Consider the following 20,483-nt stretch of genomic DNA (forward strand, 5'->3'; position numbering starts at 1 on the left):
AGTCCATATGTTTCAGAGAGGGTCTGTGACTGAGTGTGTGAATGACTGTATTGGTGTGTGAATGGGTGTATGAGTGTCTCAGTGTATCTGTGAGTGGGTGTATGAGTGTGTCAGTGGGTCTGTGAGGACAAACGTAAGTGTGTCAGTGGGTCTGTAAGTGGCAGCACGAGTCTCTGAATGGCTCTGTACATGGGTGTGTGACTGAGTGAGTCTGTAAGTGGGTGTATGAGTATCTGAGTAGGTTTGTGAGTGGATGCATGAGTGCCCAGGTGGGTCTGTGAGTGGGTGTAAGAGACTAAGTGGGTATGAGACTGTCTGCATGAATCTATGAGTGGGTCTCTAAGTAGGTGCATGAGTACCTGAATGAGTATGTGAGTGGTTGCATCAGTATCTGAGTGCATATGTGACTGAATGTATGTGTGGGAGTGGGTATGTGAATGGGTGTATAAGTGTCTGAGTGATTTTGTGAGTGCATACATGAGTGTATGACAGAGACTGGTGAGTGTGTACAAATATATATATTTTTTTATATATTTTTACTAATGTTTGTGATGACTTTGCGATATTCGCAAAGTCCCCGCTATGGTAAACGGGGGGGGCAGTGCTGGCGGTTGCGTTGTCGTCACAAATATCACACGCAATTAAAACAATCTATTTTGGACACATAACTTGTCACTTACACACCCATTTCTCAAACATGAGGTCAGAGTATCTCCACCTAACCCCTTATGTGGGCTTTTACGCAAATTTTCAGCCCTGCGGACTGTTCCTGGATGAAAAAATGGCAGCCACAACTTTCTGTTCAGGTTGCGTTTAGCCAATCAGAGCATTTCTGTTGGCGTGTCGATCCATGATTTATTTGCGAAACCACAGCAAAATATCCGCAGCCGGAGATGTATCTATAATGTACAGCCTAAATTTCCCAAAAACTACTGTACGGATTTGCACCAAATAATAAAAAGCACAATCTGGTCAACAACAACAGAGTAAGGAGGTGCCCTGAAGTGGCACAACTCAGTCAGGATCCTGTAGATTCCTTGTTGCCCCCAGGCCTAAATCATTCTTCCAGCAGCTCAACAGGGCCCAGGTATGATTTGATGCACGGGGCTGGTGATTGGGCAGTGCTAGGCCATTTTCAAGCAGTTTACCAGACTGCTGTCTCCTGAATATAGGAAGCACCGAGGTGGGTGCAACCCTCCACCTACAAGTCTCTTACGTCCTCCGCTTCAAGCTCCTTGAAACTAAGCACATGGCAGCACGTCTCTTTCATGTCCACTGCAGCAGGGGTAAATATGCCAGCGCTGCTCATGGGGTGTGAGACAGTTTGAGGTTATTGGAGTATCGTGAGCGGGCCTGAGAAAACAAATTAAAGCAGCGCCTGGGGTAGAGAGGTCCCTTTTGGTTGAAAATGCTAGAGGTAAGGGTAAGGACCTTGAACTGGATCCTTCTGTTAATCTGAAGCCGGTGCAAATGACTTGATATCGAGACCCAAGGAGGGGTTTTGAAGATCAGACGGGCAGCAGTGTTTTGAATAAATTGGAGACTGAATGAGAAAGGCCAGAAGCTCAAAATGCAAACTGTTAGAATAGTCTAGTTTATAAGTGGTCAAAGCATGAACAATTGTTTTTAGGTGTTCCAGTGGAATGTGGTGCAGTATATGTGTCAAAGATCTCAGGGTCAGGAAACAAGAGGCAGACAGTGCTTTAATCTGAGGCTCAAAAGTGAGGTCAGAATCAAATTTGACCCCAAGGTTCCCTGCCACTGGAGAGGGGCAATGATGGTCACCAGAGATTGGAATCGGGGGTAGACTTCGCACCAAAAAAAACAGAATCTCAGTTTTCTCTGAGTTTATGAGTTTAGCTTTAGAAAACTATTATTCATCCAGTCCATAACAGACTTGAGGAAAGACTTAAAGAACTCAAACAGGAAGGAACATTTTTGTGAAAAAGTCGAGTAGAGTGTCATCCGCATAGGATACTACTTTAGCTCCCCAGGACTCAACAATATTGGCTAATGGTGACAGATAAATATTAAAAAGGGTAGGGCTGAGTGCCGAACCCTGCGGAAATCCGCAATCCAGAGGTTTTGCTGCAGAGGTGAAAGAGTAAGAAAAACTACCGAATTACGGTTGCTAATGAAAGGTTTGAACCATAACAGAGCATGATTGCCAAGATAAATTATGGTGAACGTGCACTCTATATGATTTCTATAACATAACCTCTTTAATATCCATTATTTCTAGCCACTCGAGCAAGAGTGAATATTTGCTTGTACTCCGATCCACCGCAGGTCAATTCCGATTGTGTGGGGAGGGCGAGCAGTCTAGTTCTTTTTGCCCCCATTTCTGGTCACGTCACTTCTGGCTATGGCTTCAGGGTGGGCGGGATAATTTTCCTCAGCCTGTCTACTTAATGGACAGGATCCCGCAGACGCGCGCAGCTGGTGCACTGCTGGCGCGCCAAAGACCACTACGTTCGCGCCCGGCCGTCGCCAGGACCCCTGCCCCTGGTAATAGCCATTCTCTACCAGGTTACAGCTACACTAGAGCAGAGCTTAAAGGCATATGCCAGTCAGCAAACTTGGCTGTCGCCTCACGGGGGTGTCATGCAAATGCTCTCTTAGCCAATCTGGTGGGGTCGTTTTCCTGTAAATTCTGCAAATACCAGAATCTTATTCCACAGGGGTGTACAATACCCCTCTCCAAGACTCAGCAGTTGACCTGATACCAGTAAAAAGCACTTCTATGACTCTAGGCAGAAAGGCCTCTCTTTGTCCTCCCGATAGTTGGAGTGCCTGTCTAATAAATGTTAGATCCCTGCCCAAACATTGTACTGAAATATGGGGTACACTAAAATCCCAGGCCCTGACGTAAGATTTCTATCATAAACTTGGCTCAAACCATTCTCCATTCCGGAGATTACATTAGCCCTCCCAGACCAGGATCGAATTTTGCATCTAAATAGGGACAGTACTACAGGTGGAGCTGTTGCTATTGTCTTCAAATCAACCCTGAACATCACGATAACGGATACTTCCTTAGACCATTCGATAGAGATTTGTTTTTATAAGATTGAGCGTTCACCACAGTATTGCTGGAAAGGCGCTTTAGTGTACCCCCCCCCCCCCCAGGGCCTCTTAAGGACTTCTCTTTAAAATTAATGGAAAGGATCGCCCCCAACGTCACCTCTTCTCTACAATTTCTCATACTATGGGACTTAGTGAAATTAACGAGAATACTGACGCCTCCCTCTTGCTGGCAGACTTGGCCTCCCTGCGGCTGGAAATAATTAACTCAGGGCCGACCCACGCAGCAGGGCATATGTTGGGTATTATTCTTACCAATTCTCCACACATACATGCCTACCCCCCCCGTTGCCTGTGATTTGGTCGGACCACTCTCTAGTCAACTTCAAGATTAATAGCACTCATCAGATTGAGGCCAAAGCCCCTCCCATCGGGAAGATAATACGACAGTGGCATAAAATCTCAGAAGAAGCTTTCTCGAAGGAGTTCAGAGCCCCTACCTTTGCCAAGCCCGGGGATATAAATATTAAACTCAATAACTCCATCATGCTATTGGGGCAGCCTTAGACATTTTGGCTCCACTTAAGGTCCAGCAGCCCAAATCTCGCAGAAACCATGCAGTCTGCTTTACCCCAGAACTAAGTAGGGAAAAATCTAAATGTAAAAAGCTGGAGAAAATATGGTGCAATACCCAATCACAGGCAGAGAAAGAAATATTTAAAGTGGCAGCAATCCCTTGTCATAAAACATTAAGTTAACTCGGAAAGGACATATTTCCGTGCAATTAAAAGAAGCAGGGAATTCCGCGAAGGAACTTTACACGATCTTTAAATCTTTTACGTCGCCCAACGCATGCGCTAATCCTATCCCTGTTTATCAGATTCTATGTGATAACATATCCAGTTCAATTTTAATGAAAAAATTGATAAAATCTACAACAAATTTCCCAGGGACGCCAGTATCCCTGATACTCTCATTATCTCTTCTATAGTTCACAGAAGGAAAGATGGGGTCCTAGCTAGCTCCCCCCCCTTGCAGAATTCTAAAGTGGAAGAGATGTTAAAAACAGCTAAATCTGGCTCTCCTACTGACATCATGCCAGGTAGACTATTCGCCTTGCTGGTTCAGCATCTTGCCTCGCCAATATGCACTTTATTTAACTACTCCCTGGGTGAGCAAAGTGCCTCTGGCTTGGAAATCTGTCCAAATCCTTCCGATTTGTAAAACGTCTAACATGCTTCCCACAGAGCTATCCAACTACCGCCCTATTTAGCTCCTTTCGCTCATGAGCAAACTCTTGGAGGGATATATCAACTCGCAACTTATGGAAAATATTGAAGCCCAATTATGTCTAGACCCCTCACAGTCTAGTTTTAGACCAAGACACTCTACCCAGTCCACCCTCATAGGTGTGACGGACTTTATTAAAATGTCTCTACAATAAGGCAGTATCACTAGTGCTGCTAGACTTCTCCGCAGCTTTTCATACTGTAGCTCATCATAGGCTGTTGCAAAGACTGACCGAAATTGGGGTGGTAGGGCTTTCCAGCTTTTTAGAGCAGCATATCCAAACCGTCAATCTGGGTCCCTTTCGATCTGGTGCTAAATCCCTTATGAAGGGGGTTCCTCAAGCCTCTTGCCTTAGTCCTACTCTTTTTAATATATATGTGGCACCCATTGCAAATATCAGCAGAGACCATGGCTTTGTTCCTTTCTCGTATGCGTTCGACACGCAACTTCTTCTTTCGTTTGATAATAACACGGTGGAAACAAGACAGCTCTTTGCAGACGGTATGCAAGCTATCTCTGACTGGATGTTGAAAAATGTTCTCCAGTTGAATGCCGATAAAACAGAAGTTCTACTGTTTGGCAAAACACTAATCCTGTGGTCCCCCGATTTGTGGCCGTCAGAACTAGGCCCTGCCCTCACCCCTTCTGCCAAGGCAAAAAATCTGGGAGTGTATCTAGACCTCTCTTTATCTATGAAAGACCAAGTGGCTGCCATTTCAGGCATTTGTTGTCTCATGCTGAAGCTCCTTTGGGGAGTGTTCCACCTTCTCCCTTTATATGTCCGCAAAACCCTGGTCCAATGCACTCCTGGGAGCAGCAAATGAGGTAGTGTTCAACAGATTGCAAGTAGTTCAGAATACGGCAGCACAGTTAGCGCTTAATATGCCTCCCAGAACAGCCTCCCTGCCGTTATTTAAATCACTTCACTGGCTCCCCATCTATGACAGAATCAAGTTTAAAATCCGTTGCCTGGTCCATAAAACGATCAATTATAGGGGGCCCAGATATCTGGCGGAAAAACTCATCCACTATCGTCCCAGCAGATCTCTGCACTCTTGAGAGAAGGCTCTGCTAGTAGTCCCTCGATTTAACAAACTTCGAACCGCGGGCAAAAGTTTTGCCTAACTAGCCCCTCGTCTGTGGAACTCACTCCCCAATGCCTTACGCAAGTGCCCTAATCTTCATAAATCTAGGAAACTATTGAAAACTGAACTTTTTAATAACCAAGTGTTCCTTTATCCTCTATTTCCTCCACTGTCAGCGCGGAGATACCCCTTTGGGGGTGATTCCAGCGCTCTACAAATTCTTCATTCATTCAGAGCCTGTATCAAATGCCGCAGAAAGATCCAAAAGCATTACCTCAACCGGGAAGTTTAAATCGAGATTTACTTTCATATATTCAGAGACCTCAGAGAGCAGGTGTCCGTACTATACCAGGAGCAAAAACCTGAGTGCGAATCAAAGAGCAGATGATTTTCCTCCCAAAAATGTGTGAGCTGTCTTCACATTTTTGTCCACAAGCTTTGCCATAGTGGGAGAAGTGAGATGGGCCAAAAATTGCTACGAATCTTGGGATTGGCTGAGTCCTTCTCAAGTAGGGGGAGTAAGAGTGCCTGCTTCCAACCGGAGGGGACGATCGCCCGAGCAAGGGAGTCTTTAAGTAAACTGCTCACGTGGGATTCACCACCGAAACAACCATTATGAGAATGGCAGGGGTCGAGGGGCGATCCTGACTTGCCGTTGACAAGTTATTTGAAGGATTCCTCCAGGGATATGGATTGAAACGCAGTTTTATTTATTTTTTGCAGTTTTATATATCGCGACCTCGACCTGAATGTATCAGAGCGCTTTTCATAAGCACCCATTGCATTACAGACGGACACATTCATTTTTAGGCACAGGGAGATTTAGTGATTAGCCCAGAATCACAAGATGTTTGAGTGTCCCTGCCGAGACTCAAACACAAATCCCCAGCTTCAAGGTCAGCCGCTCTCGCCCTTAATGCTCATCCTCCCCACATCCTCAAAACAGGACAGTAAGGGACAGAAGAGGAGAAGGAATACATACTCTGAGGAGTGGAAAAAGGCATCAGAAACTGAACATAAAAAGCTTGAATTTAGTCATGAAAAAAATCTGAGAGGCCTTCGTAGAGCTCCATCGAAGGAGTAAGAGTATTTTTGATAGCGGAGAGGAAAAGAAAGGTACTAACCACCTCAAACAACTCCCTAGGAGAATTATCAGCTTCAGAAATATACATGGCAATAAATGCTTTTTGAGCCATATGAATTGCTGCAAGATATTTCTAAAGGGCAGACTGATAAATCACTTTATCATCCATATCATATTTGGTTCTCCATTGCCTTTGTAGCTTTTTACATCGAGATTTCTCTAATTTGAGAGCCTCAGAGAACCAGGGGTCCAAAGGCTTCAGTCTCTTGGGTGAATGGGATTTCATGGGTGCAATGATGACAATGGCCTTCTCAACCCAGTCGTTGAAAGGCACAGTGTCCTTTTCTAATACTCCAGTCCGATCCAAGTGACTTACTCGAGCGCATCCACCAGAAGCAAAACATCCACTTTATGACAAGGTTTTTTAAAATTCACTGCCGTAGAAGCCCCCTACCCCACCACCGTCCTCCACCCCACCAGCACCAAAAATAAAGCTTTTGAGGTTGCAGTCGAAGTCTTTGGGAAGTTTCCCAATTCATAAGTGACATCCATTGAGCAGAACCTCCAAACAATTAGCTGTAATTCTGCTCTCCACAGGCTTTCAGCTAATTGTGTGCGCACCGTGTGATATTGGCTTCTTATCAGGTGACCATGTGATGGGAGCCGATATCACGTAACATAGGGTGGCACTGTGTGAGTTGAAAGGTCTGCATAACATGATAACCGCACTCACTGGTGAACACGCATGAAATGGAAACACTTCCCACATAGGGGCAAAACAAAAAACATCACCTTCCCAACCTCACACCCTACACAGTGTTGCTTGCTATGTGTGTGGGTAAGCGATTGAGTGCTCCACATATGGGTAGTAAGCAATTACTCAATCAGGGGGTTTTAAGCATGCTACTCACCCGTTAGGGTCTCAAGGCGCTGGTGGGAGTGGGGGTGGAGGCAGCTCCGGTCAGTCGAAGAGCCAGGTCTTGAGGGTGTTCCTGAAGATGTGTAGGGTGGGTGCGTATCTGAAGTCTATTGCGAGCTCGTTCCATGTCTTGGCTGCGATGTAGGAGAAGGTTCTTCCACCTGTTCTTGCTCTGCAGATGCACGGGGTTTCGGCGAGGTGAGGTTGGCGGATCGGGGGTTCCTCATGGGTACGTGGAAGGAGATTCTATCGTTTAGATATTGGGCTCTGGTGTTGTGTAGGCATTTTTAGGCGTTGCTGAGTATCTTGAAAGTTACTCTCTTTTTGCCAGGGAGCCAGTGGAGGTTACGCAGGTGTTGGGAGATGTGTTTGTGTCGAGGGAGGACGAGTTTGGCTGCGGTGTTCTGTATGGTCTGGAGTTTGTGGAGCAGAGACTTCATCACATTCTGCAGGGGCAGCCTTTATTTTGCGTTGCACCACAGGTACGATTCAGTGCATACTGTACTATTCGTTTCCATATAAGGGTAGAAGCCTGCCCATGTAATGCTTTAAAAGTCACACACAGGGCCTTAAATTGAAGGAGTTCTTTTAAGAGCCAATGTAGGTTGTTTAAGCGAGGCTGAGAGTGACTTCGAGGGGCATTCAAGAGTTAGTGGGCTGCCACATTTTGTACCATCTGAAGTCTGTTCAGTAAGGCGTTAGGGAGTCCAGGATATAATGAACTGGCATGGTCCACTCTGAAACCGATAGTGTTGTAACCACTGCTCTTTATCCTACATTTGTCAGACATGGTGAAACATTTTTTTTTTTACTTTCAAGACAAAGTAGTTAAAGACTACAAATGGCAGATGATTAGTTAGTGTCAACTGGTTGTCGATTTTAACTCCTAATCTCTTCCCTGAAGGTGAACGGGTAGGTAAAGGGCCCATTTCTGTAGGACACTAGATTTCAAGCTATAGATCTAACTTTTCATTTACTATCGTGACCTCGGTCTTATCTGCATTCAGCTTTGTATGTGGTATTTCTATAGCGTGAACCTAGCCAAAAGGCAGCGGAGCACTGTACAGGGTGAAAGGTGATTGCTGCCCATCCAGTTCCAGACCAATGCCATCAATTCTGTAAATGTTCCCTGAGGCAACATCAGCACTCACAAAAACACTTCTACTTCCCCTTTTCAAATCCACTCCTGTCATTCTATCTTTGCTCCAAACTCTATTAAACACAGAAAAAATCAAGAGCAGAAGCCTAAGAAAACTAATGCACAAGAAAAAAAAGAAGTTGTACTAATCTACTACCCTTGGGTTCTGTAGTAACATGCTACTCATGGAAAAAACGCTCCAATGCCTCGGTAGGAGTAGTAAGCACTATACAATTTACAAAGCATGCATAATTGACACTGGGATAAAAGGGTCTGTTCTTAATGTCGTCTCATATTAATGACATCTCATCTGAAAAGTACGCACTCAGTTGATCACAAAAATGTTGTGCAGGAGTCAAGCCTAGGAGACTTCTTGTCATATTTGTCAGATCCCTTCCAACAACTAAAATGTATTTTTATTTATTAACCCAGTTGTTAATCTTATTGGTGTAATGTCCTTGAATGGCGTCTAAAATTAGAGGTTTGTAGTAAGCCAGACCTTATCAGGGCGAGCCTAGAGTCAGTGCTGCAAGACTTGCTGTACTTGAGTATGGAAGAGAAGCTCCGCCCACTCTTGGCCCTGCCCTTATTTTTCATTGGCTTGTGTCTTTGTCCTTTGTAAATGCTGGCTTCCGATTCAGTAATCCGTTTGTTTGTCCCTCCTTAGTATACTGCCTTGTCTTCATTTGTAACCTCCCATGGCTACTTGCCCTTTTGCTTCTGTTGTTACACAGTACCTTGTTATTTAGTCTGTAAAGACTACTTTATTTAATGAGTTTTTCCTACTGTTGGCACAACATGCTTTTCTGCACTGGATGCACGCTTTCACTTTCCAAGCAGCCCGTCACTTCTGTCACTTGGTTTTTTAACTAACTCATTTTATCTTTCTCCCACTCCTTCAGAGATGCCATTTATTTATTATTAATTTAAAGTGCAAGATCCGGATTTGCTAATAATTACAGATGTTGAGCCCATACCAAGGCTCGAACGCTAGTCCCCAGCTTCCAAGTCGATAGCTTTAACCACTGAACCCACAACCTCTCCTTCTGAGAGCTGCATACTATTCTCTCTCCATAGTGCCAATATCGGCAACACTCCCCATCCCTCCCAGAGCAATCACTTAGAGAAATAATCAGACAAGACACATTTTTAGTGGAGAAAATTGCTGCAGGTTTATTTGCATAACAGATATGCCAACATGGTGGGTTATCTTACGGGCGATCCCAGGGCAGGCAGCCCCTCGCCGCCTGCCCACCTGATGAGCCAAAATACACCGTGGCCCTAGCCAACCGGTGTTTGTTAGATTTGGGGGAGGGGATAGCCCCTCCCACCGGTGGACAACCAGTCCGACCCCTTACTCACGCCCCCCAGCTAAGGGGGGGCGGAGCGTTGCAGGCAACGCCCGGTTGCTCAGGTCTACAACCGCCCGTAGGACTAACGGGGCGCCGTCGCTCTTCCAGGGTCCAACGAGAGGACCTCCCTGGGGATATTTGGCTTTAGCACCCTTACTGTGCTCCTGCAGAGGGTACGCTTCTGTACCTTACAGCCTCTGGATCGCCCTGTAACTCCGCCACAGCACTGGGTGTGGCCACCGTCACCCCAGGGCCCCCCACAAAGGTAGGCATCTTTACCTACATCCTGCTGATTCCCAGGCCTCTCCCAGGTACAAGGTCCCTGTTCACTCTTGACAGGTGCACCCCCTCTTAATCAAAACATCCTGTGTACTTGGCATGCTAAAACCCATGCCTGATAAATTTAAACCACCTCTGTTCAGTGAATTTTACGCATGGCAATGTTAACTTTCCTGCGCGAGGATTCCTTGCCTTCCATGACCGGGCTCCTCGCCATACTCAAAGAGGGGTTATCCCTGACCCCTATAACTCCCCAGTGATGCCCAAAATAATGGGAGGGGAGAACAACCCCCACGCCCCCCCCCCCCAAATCTGTCGCAGCTTCTACAGCCGGCTGTTCCAGCGCATGCCTGGGACCCAACCAAATTATCCCAGTAGTGTGTCGCAGCTTCTACCCCAAGCTGTGCTCGCACATGCCTGGTCCCCCCAACCACGTTAAGTCAGTGGTGGAAAACCAATGCCTATATTTATTGGATTCCGCCCGTCCCGTCACGCCACACACAGGACGCCTGGACGACCCTAGCCCAGGCCTTAGATCCTGACAAAACAAAGATATGCTCAGTAGCTAGCATCCTTTAATGAGCGCTGCACACCATATTATACAACTACTCCAGCTTGCACATAGTTGCACAATAACACTGCACCCCATCACCTCTGGTGCCTCACAGGGTGCCTTCGGGCAACTTAAAGTTAGCCTGTACATGATACACTTAAATGCTGCTAAGCGAGCAGCGCTGTGCCGTCCTCACTACGTAGTGCCTTTGTAAAGAAGGGTGGAGGAGTCCCCTGCTCCCTATACTTCAATGAGCCATGCCTTTCGCCTTCCTATGCCTCGTTCTACTCCTCCCCCCGCTTTTCTTATTTGTTTATTTTGCCTACAGGGTGCTCACACTGAGCAGCAGAGTGCATGCATACACTACTTAAAGGACACATTAAAAATAGATTGTGGGGGTGCTAAGCGGTGTCGGCCCCTCATCGGATATGCTCTGGGCAGTTAAAATAGTTGAAAGTTTCTAGCAGCCGTGACGTAGAGTGTCCTCACAGGCAGCTCCAGAACTCCCATGGTAAAATGCGGCTCTGCTTGAATTACTTATTTTCCTTTACTTTCAGAGCTTTTTTAATTAAGTGTCGCCGGAAGGAAAAGAGGCTGGCATTGGCCCCTTTCTTATATTAAAGATGGTGCCGGCCGCCTATCTCGGGTCCACGGGCCGAGCTGGAAGGGGAGGCGCCGCAGCTGTCATACCATAGTGTGCCATGAAGCGCGGGCGCAGAGCTGCTGGGCGCCAGGAACACGCTGACAGAGTGAGGAGGTGGCACGATGTAAAATAAAGTGCTTGGTCAGCAGATTTCAAGGAACTCAAAGACGAGAAAGACAAAGTTTCGGTACTTCCTAATAGGCTCTCAAGAAGCTACACGAGACCCGGTTAAAGGTTACCCAGAATGCCAAGGGTCCTGGAAGTGACACCGTACAGTCTTCGATCTCTGACATCAAAGGTCTAACCCCCAAAACCCCCACGTAGCACCCATAGCCTCCTAAGAGCCGCCTGTGTGTTGCGGATTGGCTGGGAGCAGGGCCAGAGACCACACACTGTAGTTGGCTCTCCGCGCTGTGCTGACATCAGTTCTTTCATGACCCTTGAACTAGGGGTGTGAGAGGCAGTGGTATCCACCACAGCAATGCCTTCCTCTGGGTATACTGGTTGACCTCCCTGCCAGGGCCTAACCTTTATTTTTGCATGCCTCCATTCCAACCATGCTGGGAGGTTTCTAGATGGTGTGGTGTCCAGGGGGTACACTTCTCAGGGCGGTTCACACCTCTCCTTTCGCCTCAGCTGCTCTGGAGACAGGAAACTTGAGGTAAATACTGACCACCCTCATCTGGGCACCCAGAGACGGCTGGCATTCCCAGCATCCCCCAGTCACTGCTAAGCGCTTATAACGAGTGAGGACTGGAAAGAAGAGGGTAACAAACATTACTATTAAGTAATGAGAAGGTGACTTTGTGGCGAGAGCTAATGACTCCGCAGCTACATGCAGAATTATTACGTTCAATTCCTGACCTCAGCTCAACATTGTGTGATTTTCGGAAACTCACTTAATCTTCCTGCCTCCAGTACTATAAAGCGCTTTATTGCCAGTGTGAGCTATAAGAATGGTTCCAACATTTGTTTTGCAGTTTTATTTAGGGTGAAATTGACCCTAGGAGGTGGAGCGCTTTGCGTGAGTACATGTTGCATTGCACAATCATTTTTGGTAGGAACAGGGAGATTAGGCGATTTACCCAGAATCACAGGATGTTCAGCCAAGGCCGAGACTCGAACCTGGCTTTACAGCTCCGAAGTCAGCAGCTCTGGCCATCACACCACATTTATGGTTCTGTTTTAGTCGGCGCTAACAGGAGATATGGTCTGTTGCAAGCAGCTTCCGGCTGAGAGCCCCAGCACTTACTGTTTTTACAAATTAACCACTGAGTAGTAGGAGAGGAGGCCACACCATACGGTGAGTAACTGGTCATATGAAATAACTAGGGGTGGGCGGAATTTGCGAAAGCGACTTTCGCAAAGTATCGCGACAATGTTACAAATCTCCGCAAACACGCGGAAATATCGCGAAGATGCAGAAGTTTTTTTCCCGCCTGTTCGTGGTATTTTCTGCGTGGTCGCGGCTCGCCAACTTACCCATGCGGTTGCTCGCGGGCGCGGCCATCTTCTTTTCACTCTTCTCGCGGTGCATGATCGCGAGAAGAAAGACGTGATCGCGCGACGCATGACGTTACTGCGGGCGCGAACTATCGCAAGACAGCGCAAATGGCTACCAACAATCCAACATCTCGTGGAGAACGCGACCGGATCGGGAAAACTTGTCGGCGAACGCAGGGATTCAGGTAAGGCGATCGCGCGCGAGAATGTATTATTTTACAGCGCGAGCAAGAAACAAATTATCGCTAAGCTGCGGAATGCGGAAATTTTGACATTTTCGCGCTCTCCACGGAACGTGAAAATGTCAAATTATCGCAATTTCCGCGAGCGGAACGGAAATTTAGCCCAGGCCTAGAAATAAGTCACATGTGTCACGAAATTTCAAGCTACATAAATGTCGTGTGCCTTACACACTTCTTGCACGTTAACTTTCATGAAGTGTGTTTCTAATACCAGAATGCACCATATGCTTGTTTTATTTCTAACAGGAGGTCATTAAAGTGCACCAGGTGTCCTACTTATTCCTCATTTAACTGTTCCCTGCACCGCAGTTAGTGCCACCCTCACGTATGACAGATAACGCACCTCTCGGCACATCAGTGAATGACTGCCCCTGTAGCCCATAGATTTATAGTGCACGCGCCCCTCATGTAGTGAGTGTCTTGTCGCAAAGTGCACACGTTGTCACATAATACAATGCACCGTACCCTCTATTAATGTCCCTCTGCAGCACCCGTTCTTCCTTACTAGTGAGTGGTTGACTTCACTGCTGCTTCTATTTTTGGTTTTATGAACCAAGTACCTGCGCAATACCCATTATTAAGAACAAAAAATGTATTTTACTTAAAGCACAAGATGGTTAATCGTAAAACTGAAAATTATTTCACCAATTCCAAAGTCAGCTGCTTTATCTGTTACTTTACTCCACTACAAACAAAAAAAATGACTAAAAAACATTATTACTTACAATGCCAATAGCTCTAACATTCACAAATGCGACACCAATTGCATTGCAAATGCTTGTTTAAATCCAGCTGTGGCAGATTCATTATATATAGTTCCTTTCCCAGTTTCACTCTAATTGGCGTTACTTCATTTTAACTGTTTTACTCCTGAGAGGAACAAGTCATATAGTCGTGTAGAGGTCACGTAGAGTACATAGTGCCGTTTTTAGGTCTCGCCTTGCTATCGCGTAAGCGATTGCAAAGCGAGACTATTATAAGGGGCTCCCAAAAGTGCTCCCAAAAGCGGATTGCATGGCGAGCACGCGCACAATCACGTGCATCGTGCCGCCATGCAATCCGCTTTTGGCATCGTATGCTCACCCTCCTCGAATGCGCTCCCCCGCCCCCGTCAGGCGCGCGCGCGCCACGCTCTGCCGGGCTTGTTATTTTTCCTATCAACATGTGGCAGACATCTTCCTAATCAAATCTGTTGCCCTTTCCACACTGGTGCTAAATTCCAGATTGAAATGAAACACACACAGCCACACAAAGCTGCATTCCACTGAAGCACGCATGCACACACAAAGCCGCACTTGAGGACAAGAATTGATAAAAAAAAAAAAAAAAAAAACCCTTCCAGTAAATGTCTGTAAACAAGAAGTTCCATTTGTATTTGATGATGGTTGCTTCAGGGAGGCAAACAAAAACACACCCCGTGAGTCTTTCCTGTCTTAAAAAATGTAAGTATTTCTTAAGGATGAAAATTGTAAAAAAGAAGAATTACAAAACGATGCTCAATTTACAAACGCATCTGCCTCTCTGGGGCTGTAAAGAAAATATCGTTGTTTGAGCAACATCCCTTCATGCTTTCAGAAAATGCAGCGCAAAATTAATGAATTGTAAATTGGGCCTTTTGTTTACTCAAATGGGGCGGGCGAGTATCGGATTACTATCTCCAGAGGGATCCTGTTCTCTGCCTTTGCTTTCGGGTAGGTTTGCCATTATTATCCATTAAACGTGATCGCTGTAAAAAACAGAGTTGGTAAGTAAACACATATTTTAAAGTGATATAGAGAAACACATTTACCAACCTTTTCTGGCAAGGATGTGACGCACTACAAATCCAGTAAACTCGACATCTGGGCATTTAATTCCTAGAAACTGATTTTTATCTTGCGGAGTTTTATATAGCGCAAACTAGACCCGAAGGTATCAGAGCGCTTTACATGAGCACCAGTTACGTTACAGGCTGACACATTCATTTTTGTTAGGTACGGGGACATTAACTGATTTGCCCAGAACAACATAACGTTGAGCGTCCCTGCCAAAACTCAAACCTGGTTCCCCAGCTCCAAGACCCACCGCCCTACCCCTTAGGCCACATTCTTTCCTTAACAGGCAACAGTTCTTAAGAAGGGTAGGGGATGTGGCCTAAAGGCCCGACTTGCAAACTTTGGAGCAGGAGAGCCAGGTGCAGTTCCCGGCCTCTTCTCAACATCCTGTGATTCTGGGCAATTAGACGAATTAGGCACATCTCCCTGTGGCTAACCTAAAAAAAAAACACAAGCATTAGCAAAGCCAATAGCTCTCTCCTATGAAAGCTACTGCTTTTGGCAATGTTTTTATTAGCCATGCTGGACAGCAGTGTGGATGCAATGTATTGTGGCTAAAACAAAATTCAACAAGCATTGGCATAGTCAATAGGTCTCGCTTTTGGGACCTTATAAGTATTTAGATATGCAGCACAATATTCTTGGTGCAGCAACATCAACTGTTGCATGGCTAAACACTTATAAGGTTCCAAAAGCGAGACCTATTGGCTATGCCAATGCTTGTTGAGCTTCTACTTAGATTAAAGTATGTAACTAGATCTTCTAAGTGTATCAGTAAATCCTTCTTTGTTAACTATGTTCCACTGGCAGAGTGATGCCAACGGCCACATTTATGTGGATTTGGCTAGGTCATTCATTTGCTGCACTGCCCTATGTCAAAGTGAAAAGGCAGGAATGCACCATATTTAACCAATCCAGCGGTTTCCTGTCCTTCTCCCAGTGCTGGTGCCATTTTGGCAGCCTAACGCTAAGACTGGCACCCTGGAACCATGGTGTGGAAAGTGCCTTCCAGTTATACATACAAAAAGAATAGCTAACCACACTACATTTTCAAGTTAAGTAATGGGAGAGTGACTCACAGGGCTTGACTAATTGCAAGTTGGATGGAAAAAAGTAGCTTTACATCTCAGAGAAGCACCATTCGGTACTTATCCAACGGCATGGAGAGCAAAAGAATGCACAATGTCAGCACGTACATGGAAACATTTCTCAGACAACGTTGTACAAAGTCAGGTAGATTTAAAAAAAAATGTCTGCACTCATATTCAGATCATATAACTGTTTCCTCAATGGTGCACGGGTGCCTGTTCTGTTGGCTGGATTGTTTTATGCAGGAAGGGGTACCTTCCTGCACACAATCCATAAATAAGTTTTCCTTTTTCTTCATGTGCTTCAGACTGCAGCACACATGAAAAGAGGAATAAACGAGGAGCTTTAAGTTATTTCTCCTCTTTATACCTCACCGTGGGAGGCATTCTAGCAAATCTGGGGAAGCATCAAAACCCATGGGCGTTGCGTGGGAATACCCACTGCAAATCCCATGGCACGCGTCCTGAGCGCAGGATAAGTCACTGCAGCGGTCTGCGCTGCCTTGCTTAACTCCAAATCTGAGACCATTCAAAACCACGTAAAGTAGCTTTGCATGGCTTCATAGATGTGATTTCACAAAAAGTGATGACCCGGCTCCGCAAGGAGTTCATAAATATGCCCTCAAGTGTCTGGGAGAATACTTTTTTTCTCCTTTTAATGGGATGTTATATTATGTGTCTTCGTAAAGCACACCATCACTAGCGAGGATATCCTGGCACTGAGCTAGTGTGTGTACCTATCCTCACCTATGGTAGGTTGGTTAATTGAAATGCCCAGTCTTCAGCTTGAGAGGTCATTCCATGCTTTAGAAGCGATGTAAGAGAATGCCTGCCCTCCTGATTTGGTTCTGTGTGTGCATAGGATGTAGGACACCCACGGAACAGAGGTGCCTGGTTAGTTGAAGTAAGGGGATGAAACTGTTTAGGTTGGGGCGGCTGAGTTGTGTAGTGCCTTCAATGTATGTATGAGGAGTTTGAATTGAGCATGTTTAGCTATCAGGAGGCAGTATAATTCCCTGACGTGTGGTGTGATAGGAGTCATACATCCTTTAACCATGTAATGTAGTGATCTGAACGGATACATTTGGTGTGGGGCTGTTCGGCAGAACAGTAAGGTGGGCAGATGGCGGGCAGTGATGGGACCAGGCACATGTAGTAGTAAAAGGGCTCTGTAAGGGGGATAAATGAATGTGAACTACTTGTTAAATAGTCCACTTCGACCAAATTCTGTTGACTGATGCAAACACTTATGGAAAGCCCCTAAACCTAGTGCTTAAAGCTAACAAAACCACAGCTTCCAAAGGCTGTTCGGTATCTTTAGGTATGAATATGTGTATATTATATGTTGTGTATATGTGTGCTGTGCGTATTGTGTGACAGCATTAGCTCTCACCAAACATTTAAAACTGTTTTATATGTGAGACCTAAAAATGGAAAAGTCTTACTGTCCCTGAAGGTGATACTGTAAAGGAGGTGATGATAGATTTTTGTAGATTGTAATTGAGTGGAGATATCCATGCACCTGACAACATGATTTCAGGATTATATTTTGCAAATTGTTCTGACCTCTGCACCATCTCATTTTCTTCCTAGGAACACTGCCCACCTTTGGAAACTGAAGTTACTTCCATTTTCAAGAATCTGAAACTACCATCCTTTTCTGACATGGCTGGTGTTGAAGATAACGATGGGCCGGAAAGCTATGAGTTCATCACAGATGATGAAGTGGCAGATGTTCAGGCTGCACTAGAAAAAGGAGACCTGGCTGAAGCTGCTTCGATGCTGAGGAAATCTCTGGATTCAGTGGAGAATGCCAAGTTGGATATTGCCATCACAGGAGAATCGGGGTCCGGCAAGTCTACCTTCGTCAATGCAATCCGGGGAATCGAAGATGAAGTCGATGGAGCAGCCCAGACAGGGGTGGTAGAAACCACCATGGACCCAACACCTTATCAGTACCAAAACCATTCCAATGTGACCATCTGGGACCTGCCGGGCATTGGAACACCCAAGTTCAAAGCTGACGCTTATCTAGAGAGAGTGAATTTTAGCCGCTATGACTTCTTCATTCTCATTGCCTCTGAGCGTTTCAAGGAAAACCACATCCTGCTTGCACTCGAGATCCAAAAAATGGGCAAAAAGTTCTACTTTGTGCGTTCAAAAGTGGACTCTGACTTGTTCGCGTGCCAAAAACGTCGCAAGTCTACTTACAATGAGGAAAGGATCTTGAATGAAATTAGAGACAACTGTACCAACTGCTTGAAAGAAGGGGGTATAGAATCCCCAAAGGTGTTTCTCTTGTCTTGCTGTGAGCTGGGCCTCTATGACTTCCAGAAGATGCAGGACACTCTGGAAAGAGAACTGCCTGGACACAAAAGGCATGCCTTCTTGCTCTCACTGCCCAATATTTCAGTAGCAGTTTTACAGAAGAAAAAGGAGGTCCTGAGACAGCAGATCTGGAAGCTGGCCACACTTTCCTGCGCCATTGCTACCATACCTTTACCTGGTCTCTCAGTCGCGTGTGACCTTGTCATCCTGGTGAAGACAATGAAAGGTTACCTCAAGGAATTTGGTCTGGATGAAAAATCACTCAGTAAACTTGCTAGAAAATTTGACAAGTCTGAAGATGAGCTGAAGGCAGTGATCAAGTCTCCAATGGTTGTGACAGAGATAACGACGGAAATTGTCTGTAAGTTAATGACCAAGGCTGCTGGAGGTGGGTTAATGGTCATTGAATATGCTCTGAGTACCATCCCTTTTTTCGGCTCTGCAGCTGCTGGGGGAATTTCCTTTGCCACCACATACTACATGCTGAAAAACTTCTTAAAAGAAATTGCAGAAGATGCTGAAAGGGTTCTGACCAGAGCCCTGGAATCAAGTGTAGATTCTTAATACCTAGACCATAGAAGCACCTGAGATAGAGGGGCAGGATGCCTATTGGCTGCCACAAAATATATCACTGAATCAAATAGAAGTGCAAAGGGTGTGGCCTGTATCAATGGGAAGACCATCTCTTACTCTGATTGGCCCAGATGATGAGCTCTTATAGTATTACTTGACATCATTCGCTAAATGAAATAATTTACCCATTCAACAGAGAACAAGCATGTATTTCAAGAGCAAGACAGCTGAAGGGTAGGGTGTTTTGTGTTTGTAATACCCTTGTGGTTGGGTTGTAGCTGTTCCAATAGGGCATTAACTAACAGAAAAGACCTCCGACTAGTACACCTTTAATGTTGTTTTATTAGAACTTGATAGGAAGCACTGAGTAGAACTTGGCCAATAAGCTACCAAACGTCCATCCAAAAGGTCGATTTTAGCCACTATCTGTTCCATGTTCTCATCGCACCTCTTCAGACACGGACCCATCAACATCTGCAGTTTATGCTGCTCCTCAACACCACACAGCACAGCCAGAAACTTTGCAGATAAACCAATTTTCAGGTTTATAATGTTGGGCATGTTCTTTCTCTCTTTTGGAAATGTGGCTGCAGGAGTGGAGTCTGTTACAACCGCACACCATGTTTAAATGTCTTCCTTCGCTTACTGCTTTACCACAGCTTGTACTGTGACGGAGTCCGCAACTATGGGTGTGTGGATCGGGCCCGGCGTTTAGTGCCAACTGGGCATGTGTTGCAGGGTGTCTAAACGTGGACCGATCCCAGTAAGGCCCTGAGAGAGGTGGGCCACAACACGGTTCTGAAATCCATCTTTCAAAGAAGGCACTCTTGGCAGCTGTCACTACAGCATCTTTATACATTCCCATGAGACTGTGGGTGCCTCCCTACTGGGAGAAGTGGCCCTTTTAATTCACTATAATGAGATCAGACGTTTCTTTATAAATTCCAAGGAGATAGGGGTTTAGTTACCAAATGTTTATGTTATGCTTTCTTGTGAGAGTTGTGACATTGCTAATCCACTTCAGCGAGACTTGGGACTGCTCATGCTACCAGGGGGTTTTCTGGGGCTGTTTATGATGCTCTGCAGTGAGATGTATGCTGATTTTTAAAGCATCCCGTGAGGTGGACGTTGACGATTTTTCAATGAAGTACGGGGTTATTTGAAGCCACTCAAGTAACACTTGGGGTAACATTTAACCAATTTTTGGTGAATCTGGATCATTTCCCCCTATCACTGGAAGATGTCAGTAACTTTCAAGAAAAGTCTGTCAGGGGAATTTCTGAGCTAGCTGCACCAGGCTGTACCTCTGTTTAAATCTGCTGTTCATTATCAGTGGGGGTGGAGGGGAGGGGGAATTTGGGGGAGTCAGTGGTGTGATCAAGTGGCCCCAGGCTTTCCATGGCGGTCCAGGGTACTCAGACATTTTATATATCTTTTGATCAATGAAACATATTTTTAAAGTTCTTCAGTTTACTGTTCTGTTAACGTTCTGAAAAGAGAATAGGCCCTGTCACAGTTTAGTGACATGAAATAAACTGTATAATGCAAAGCTTGGTGTGTCTTCATTG

The 20,483-nt window shown here is 45.6% G+C and overlaps 1 protein-coding gene and 1 long non-coding RNA gene across 2 annotated transcripts in view; one reads left to right on the forward strand and one right to left on the reverse strand.

Moving 5' to 3' along the window:
* The window catches only part of LOC146808930 (interferon-inducible GTPase 5-like), a 78,677-nt gene extending 58,213 nt beyond the window's left edge, over positions 1–20,464 (forward strand). The window contains exon 2 of the mRNA XM_085615731.1: positions 17,608–20,464. Coding sequence (XP_085471857.1) covers positions 17,680–18,906 — 1,227 coding nt within the window. The 5' untranslated portion in view covers positions 17,608–17,679 and the 3' untranslated portion in view covers positions 18,907–20,464. The remainder of the gene's footprint in view (positions 1–17,607) is intronic.
* Positions 1–20,483, reverse strand: part of LOC146808929 (uncharacterized) — a 450,521-nt gene that overhangs the window by 246,083 nt on the left and 183,955 nt on the right. The window lies entirely within an intron of this gene.

Source organism: Triturus cristatus, chromosome 7 (genome assembly GCF_964204655.1).
Source record: "Triturus cristatus chromosome 7, aTriCri1.1, whole genome shotgun sequence".
NCBI classification, from domain to species: domain Eukaryota; kingdom Metazoa; phylum Chordata; class Amphibia; order Caudata; family Salamandridae; genus Triturus; species Triturus cristatus.